Genomic DNA, 7,012 nt, shown 5'->3' with positions numbered 1-7,012 from the left:
CCAGGAAAAATAGATCTGTTGACAAGATTGTAAATGAAGTCGAATTGTAAAAGTTAGTTTATTCTTCAGTAATTTTACCTCATCGACACATTTTCATGGTCGCTGTTGTTGTCATTGCATCAGTCATGATATTTGTTAAAACATAATGCAGGCGGAGGGATACGTACAAAATGTGGAAAGCTGTTCCGGTTGATGTAAGAGCGCGCTCTTCTTCGAAAAGTGCACTAGCGCGCGCTCATTATGTACATAAGACATGTACTGAGAACATATTCACATTTTGTACATTAACAATAAAGCTGTTTCAAACGGCTGTTTCAAACAAATGCATATCAATTCAAAACACAAAGTCAACATCAACTCATCATCTTTTATTCGAATAAGTGACAGATACCAGAAGAGAAAATACAAACTCTAGAATTAATTCTAGCCTGGAAAAAAAGTACATTGTGTAAAACTGCTGTACAGGCAACCAGATCCTAAGTGTAAAATTTCAAAACGTTCCATTGCATCCTTCTTTTTGCTGATACTCATTGCCAGTGTCTGAGAGATACTCATGAAGTGCAGTCAGGAGAATAAAGGGAAACTGTTTATATTCAGGATGAGACCAAAGCTCCTTCTGGTCTTTAGCAACTAGCCTTGTTACCTTTTTAATTTTTTGCTTTAAGTTCAATCAGAGGCCATTTATCACAATAGTAACGATTGAATTCCGAATAAATGCATGAAGCCACCATGCCTGATTTGCAAAAAGTATTGCCTTTGCAACAGTTACGAGAAATAAGAAAGGTGAAGGATTCAATGGAAGACGTGAGATTTCACTCAGAGCCCACATTCTTTTCCATGTGCACAGCAGCCAAATGCCACATTTCACTGTACCCAGGTATGCGTTTAACAACAAAGCCAATTAGTTATGTGATAACATGAGGTTGTCATCTCACAGCCACAGATGGGAGTTTAGTCAATGCAGTTTTGAGTAGCAGCCACATTAGCTGCATACATACAAAGTCTATCAGGTCTGGGCATAATCCCAAACATGCTGTCTGATTCTGACGACTCACATACATAATCTTGGATAAGTGTCTGAATAACCGTGGTTTACAATAATGCGTTATGAGACCATTGGCTACTGTGCTTTTATGTCTTAAAATGTGGCCAAAAACCCCATCACCAGGGAGGACGTGTTCACGCAATGGCTGCCAGGTAGTCTTTCACCTCCGCTGGGGTGAGTCTTTTGAAGCCGGCCTCGTTGCAGATCCCGACTTCAATGTTCTCCTCTGTCATCTGACCCTCAAAGCTCTCCTGAAAAGCAAAGATAGGAGAGTGTAAATGACTGATAAAAAAACCAGACAGATCCCATAGCTTAGGGTTTTTATTTGATAACATTATACCTTCAGTGTCAAGATGGCTGTGTGGATGGCATCTTCCAGCTCCAGATCATTGTTATACCTGGAGAACAAATACAACACGGTCATCTTAACAATCTGTGGAGCGTACCATACCAAACACCTCAACTTTGTGTATTCATGCTGCACTGTATAATATTTAAAGTTCTTACATAATGTTCCAGGAGCCAAACTCTTAATGTTGAACAATGCCCCTTTTTACCACAAGACATAAGTGCTAATATGGTCTAATGGGCCATGACAACACTAAATTCACTCCATTTAGGTCACTTGATGATAACAGGAATCATTGGAATCAGGTTCTACATCCTGGTCCTTCCGCAAAACTTACTGAACACTTTTATGCTTTCCCATATTTGTAGTGAAGCTGATAGCAACTTGGTTCATGTTCCCTGTCTACCAACTATAAATGACTTTCAATAGTAAAACAGCCTCTTTTATGGATCAAGCTGGGGCTTCAATTCTGTCTGCAATGATAATAAAAGTATATTAAACTATAGAAATACTGTTTTTAGTTTTATTGTTTTAAAAGTAATTAAAGACTGTCACTTGTACCCATTCAGACTTTGCTAAAAAAAAAAAAAAAACATTCAGGAATTTGAAAGCATCATTATCTCTAAAATATACCACAACAAATTTTACTCAATGGGCACTGAGATAACCAATGACATAAAGAGCCCTTATGGTGGGAGACTGGCCACTGACTGCCAAATACAAGTATCAAGGCCATCCCCATTTATACTGTTGCTGTACGCTTCACTTTTATTATATTCTTTATACAAAAAAGCCTTTAACTGTATTCTTTAATTGTAATCTTACCTTTTTTCAAGGAATGTTTTTCCATTCACGTAGTTCTTTCCCATGGCTGTGGCTTTCCATGCAAAATATGCACCCTGCCAGTGAGAAAAAAAAAATCCAGGAATAAAAATCCAGCAAGAAGTTATGCTTTTGACACAGTATGGTACATAATCTTTACACTGGAATAAGTATAGACGAAGAGTGACCTCCAAACAGACAGGATGTGCAACTAAATTCAATACTTTAAGAAAGGGTAGAACTGTACCCCAAGTTTATCAGTTTATGAAAGGGAATTAGGGTTGTGTTAGGGAATTAATGAGTAGTAGTAATATAATAGCAAAGCGAGGTTAAGCCTGATTAATGGTAGAGCACTCTTTTGAAGAGTGTCGCCTGACAGAAAAAAAGCGATCTTGCGATATTTCGGCCACGCTTTGGAAAGCAGAGCTAAATGGTAAACAAACATGGCACCACACCGGTAAGGTAAGACAACACGTTTACATGTCGTTTTCTATATGTTCTCTGACATTTATCCTAACGATATGAGGCGGTCTTTGCGGAAAAAAAGCTTGTTTAGTGGACTAACTTTGCACTTGAAGTATGCCCTTTCACTTACGTTTTAACAGGTCTGACGCTACTATGCGCCCTGGCTGTATCTAGGCTAACGGCTAACATGCTAACTATTATTTTTATGTCACTAGTCACTTGAAACAAATTTAGGACGATAGGAGACAGGTTGAAATAAACCGAAATTTCCCTTTAAGAGCAGTGTGGCATTTACAATTTATTACGCAAGCGGCTTTAGTCGTCTCCATGGTAACCAGAGACCTACTGCAAACACGCTGAATGCAGGTCGAGCAGGGTCGGTTGATAACTACTATTTCCATGGCGATGATACTAACACTTCTTATCACAGTGCCCAACAAAATATGACAATGTCTGCAAAACAATTCTAAAGACATGAAAGCAAAGTGTGGAGCGGCACTCAAAATAAGACATTTCCGTCAAGTGACACTTTTCAATTGCTTTGAGAATCTAACCACAAATTTGGCTTTGGTCCACTGTCAAAGATTCATCAAAATAAAATAATTAGTTGACTTTGAGCCGAAAAGAGCACAGTAATTGAAAACAAATGGTGTTTTTTTTAACAAATATTTTAGTAATACAACATACAGAGGGGTCTGACTGGAACAGGTAGGGGTGGTCTTCATCCCATCCAGCTATCAGCAATGACACGCCAAACGGACGCACTCCACTGGAGGACAAAAAATAACATATTAAATCCAAAAATTCTGACTGAATACATCTTACCTCTAAAAATATAAAGGTGATGTATCTATAAACAGAGCCTGTATTGGTACATCTTTGTGTATACTCACCCAGACTGTGTGTACTCCTGCATTACAGAGGCCACTCTCTGGACAAGTTGGCCTGTGGGGATTGGCTCCTGGTAAACCAGGAAGTACTGTTGTGCCAACTTCCGGGCTCGTCGCACTAAAACCCTGCAAGGACAACACAAATCATTAATTTATGTGTGCACATGAAGTTCAGTAGTCAGACAAACTCTGGTAGCAACTTGCTGTCTTTTAGGAACAAAGTCCTGAATGACGTTTTTTTCCTTGTGCACATAAGATATGGATACAAGCTAGGCAATATATCAATATTATTGTGATATGAGAATAGATATCTTCAGATTCTGGATATTGTAATATCATAAGTGTTGTCTTTCCTGGTTTTAAACACTCCATTACAGTAAAGTGATGTAATTTTCTGTTCTAGCTATTCTATTGTTTGTCTTTACCCAATTAGCCATTACATCCACTTTACTGATGATTATTTAGCAAACTCCTAATTGTGTAAATAGATTTGTGAAATCATCAAAAATCAAGCGTACAATATTGTCACAATGTAGATATTGAGATATGTGGTCAAAAATATTGTGATGTTTGATTCTCTCCATATTGCCCAGCCCTTGTATGGATATGCTTCATACTCACAACACCAAAGACTAAAACTCATAATTATACTGTACAAGTGTGTGCACAAGGCAAAGTACTAGCATGAAGTTTAACTCAACAACACTGAAGAAGAAAAAAAAATATCACCCTGGAAAATCACCCAGGAAACACTTTAGGTTTTAATAAGTACAAATTAGTCTCCATTAAGATATGTGCTTTCTTGACTGGAAAATCTTAGATGCCCAAAGCTGTCCCCAAAGCAGTATATCAATCTAAAACTTTTATGGTATGCTTTGCAAAATAGTTAAAACATGTAAAACCTCCAATAAAATAGACTGGATAAGGCTAACAATATTGTTGCTTTAGCTGCTTATCATTCTCAGAACCCATCGGCTGTATTCAGCGTCTGACTTCCGGCAGACGGCGATACAGCCTCTGGGGGCAGACCCCCGATTTTTTGGAATTCCGGTTTGATTTGGGCGGAGGAGGCGAATTTCCGTTTCCGACTTATATATATATATATATATATATATATATATATATATATATATGAGTAAATATGTTGAACCATTGCGATGGATTCAGAGTTTGCAGTGAAGGCAATAATGTTCCGCCTCGTTAGTTCACCGCACGGACTGTTTAACCTGGCAACAACTGCAGCCAGCTCAAACGTGATTGGTCAATATCACGCGGACTACAAACAGCCTACAACCGGAAACCAGGGCTCTTCCACTCTTCTTCCAGAGGCAAGATCTCCAGGGTTTGCCTACAGAATGTAGAGTCTGTATATAGAGACTAGCTGCTTATAAACAAGCGCAGTCCATCTTTACATTTTCCCCCTATAGTGCATTTAAAAGCAGCTGACATCACACAGAAAGATACTACTTATCTAAAGTTAGAAAGGAAACCTAAGTTGCATAAAAACAAAGAATCCCCACCTGTAGTCGGGCCCCATGCCGCTATAGACCATGCCTATGTGTTTAGTGATGGGCTCCACTTTGTGGACACTCTGCTCATCATACAGAATGGACTTTTGTTTCTTCTCTGTTGCAAGGACAACTCCATTGGAAGCTGAAAATGAAGGACAATATCACGATTAGTGTCCTCACAAATCATAACTGATAATTATTTTCTAACCAGATTCAACCACGTTATGGTATGCATAACCTTTAAGTATGCTGGTGTCTGCTTAGGTTGCTGCACCAGTGTCTGTTAGGTGGGCATAATGACTTGTCTGGATAAACAGCACATCCTTCATTATTATGTTAAGCAGTTTGGATGGCAAAGCAAAGATACAGTGTGGCTTTACTTTCTGCATTACATTCACACAGCCATTGTTTATTTTATTTTTTTTAAGTTTAATCCTAATTAAGCATCACTAAAGTCACACTGCCCTATGCACTGTAGTCTTCCACAATGAAGTCAGGAAATATTACTCTGAAGGTGTGGCAATACATCAGAACCTGTTAACATCCACTCCATGTGTTACTTTACCCTATTACAGCGAATTGCAATTTGGCATTATAAACATTTCCAAACAGAGTCTTGTTCTATTCTCTGTTATCAATCAGACATCCAATGAATGTGGTTTAAAACCTACAGTTTAATATGCCCCACACACTTCCAGGACTCCATACCTTTGATTCCCACTGACGGTGCTCCGGCTGCTACAGCTGCCAGGGCATACTCAATCTGGACCAGTTTACCCGAGGGGCTGCAGGATGAAACACATGATGCTAAATTAACATGCTATGAAACGGAGGAACATCAACTAAACCACATAAAGATACAGCAACATCTGCAGTTTGAAAACAAGACAACAATTGACAAAGACGAAAGTGAAAGGAAAAGCTAAATCAACCCACTCATCTGAGCTAGTGTTGCTAATGTTAACTGTTAGCTAAGCTAACGTTAGTCTCTAAAAGCTTATAATTAGCATGTAAAACTGACCTGTTTCGATCTATTTAGTAATATTCTCACAAATAACACATTCAGGCGAGGTCTACTTATTGACATGAGCAAAAAACTGACACTTAACGGTTTAATTTAAAAAAACACGTTAGCCGACATGCTAACCGTTAACGTTAGCCGATTCATTACACTACCCGGCAATGACAGTGCATCGACTACAAAGGCCCACAAAACCTTATTTTCCCGTCAGTATGGAAAACTCTGCATATACTTTATCAAACTGGTGTACAACAACAACTCTACTGGCTGAAAGTTTAGATGCTGTTTTTATATTTCATTGTAATTTTGACAAAGTTTACCTAAATGTGGTGAGGGAGAAACTGTAGCCTCGTTCCGCCATCTTGTTCTTCTTCTTCTACTCTGTGTTGCCTGGAGACCTGCAAATCCCACCAAAGAGTGTACACTGCCACCTATGGACTTAAATTAAACACCCACCCTGCTGCTCCACAAAACAAACAATGTTTAGCTGTGAATATAAAAAATATAAAAAATATAAAACCAAGTCTATGATGTGACATAAATCAGTAAAAAAGTAATTATTTTACCTTCTTCTAAGTCTTCCGAAACAGAAATAATTTAGATATAAATAGATTACAAATAATCTTTACTAAAATAGTTATAACGGTTACACCTGATTACCTGGTCAAAAGGCAATACTTATTAAGTATTTTAATGATGCATCATTCTGCTGCACTATCAATTACATTGAAGCAATGTTAATGAATGACAGTAATCTGGTTACAGTAAGAGAGGAATTTGAAATTGATGTGGGTCTTTTTGTATATTCATCTATCAACTTTATCAAATTATTATCTGGAATATATAATACAAAAAATATAGATACATTTCTCTACTAAAACATATTTATTGAAATACTTTCTTCTGCAC

The 7,012-nt window shown here is 37.9% G+C and overlaps 1 protein-coding gene across 1 annotated transcript; it reads right to left on the bottom strand.

The window, feature by feature from the left end:
- Positions 1–353: 353 nt before the first annotated feature.
- On the bottom strand, positions 354–6,505 carry psma2a (proteasome 20S subunit alpha 2a). The gene is made up of 8 exons (XM_049582579.1): positions 6,424–6,505; positions 5,791–5,867; positions 5,092–5,224; positions 3,575–3,697; positions 3,369–3,450; positions 2,220–2,293; positions 1,386–1,443; positions 354–1,296 (listed from the first exon to the last, which is right to left on the bottom strand). Exons 1-8 carry the CDS (start codon positions 6,462–6,464, stop codon positions 1,180–1,182), a joined length of 705 nt encoding a protein of 234 aa, XP_049438536.1. The 5' UTR covers positions 6,465–6,505; the 3' UTR covers positions 354–1,179.
- Between the last annotated feature and the right edge of the window lie 507 nt (positions 6,506–7,012).

This window comes from Epinephelus fuscoguttatus, linkage group LG8 (assembly GCF_011397635.1).
Source record: "Epinephelus fuscoguttatus linkage group LG8, E.fuscoguttatus.final_Chr_v1".
NCBI lineage: Eukaryota > Metazoa > Chordata > Actinopteri > Perciformes > Serranidae > Epinephelus > Epinephelus fuscoguttatus.
Note: the sequence above shows the minus strand (reverse complement) of the source record. Positions and strands in the feature narration are given on the sequence as shown.

Bases quoted from the DNA above. Each gene is read 5' to 3' on its own strand.
- psma2a (XM_049582579.1), bottom strand. From the start codon at position 6,464: ATGGCGGAACGAGGCTACAGTTTCTCCCTCACCACATTTAG. The intron at 3,698-5,091 runs GTGGGGATTCTT...TTGTCCTTGCAG, and splicing joins GGCATGGGGCCCGACTACAG to GGTTTTAGTGCGACGAGCCC. The intron at 2,294-3,368 runs GTATGTTGTATT...TCTCACTGGCAG, and splicing joins TGTTCCAGTCAGACCCCTCT to GGTGCATATTTTGCATGGAA.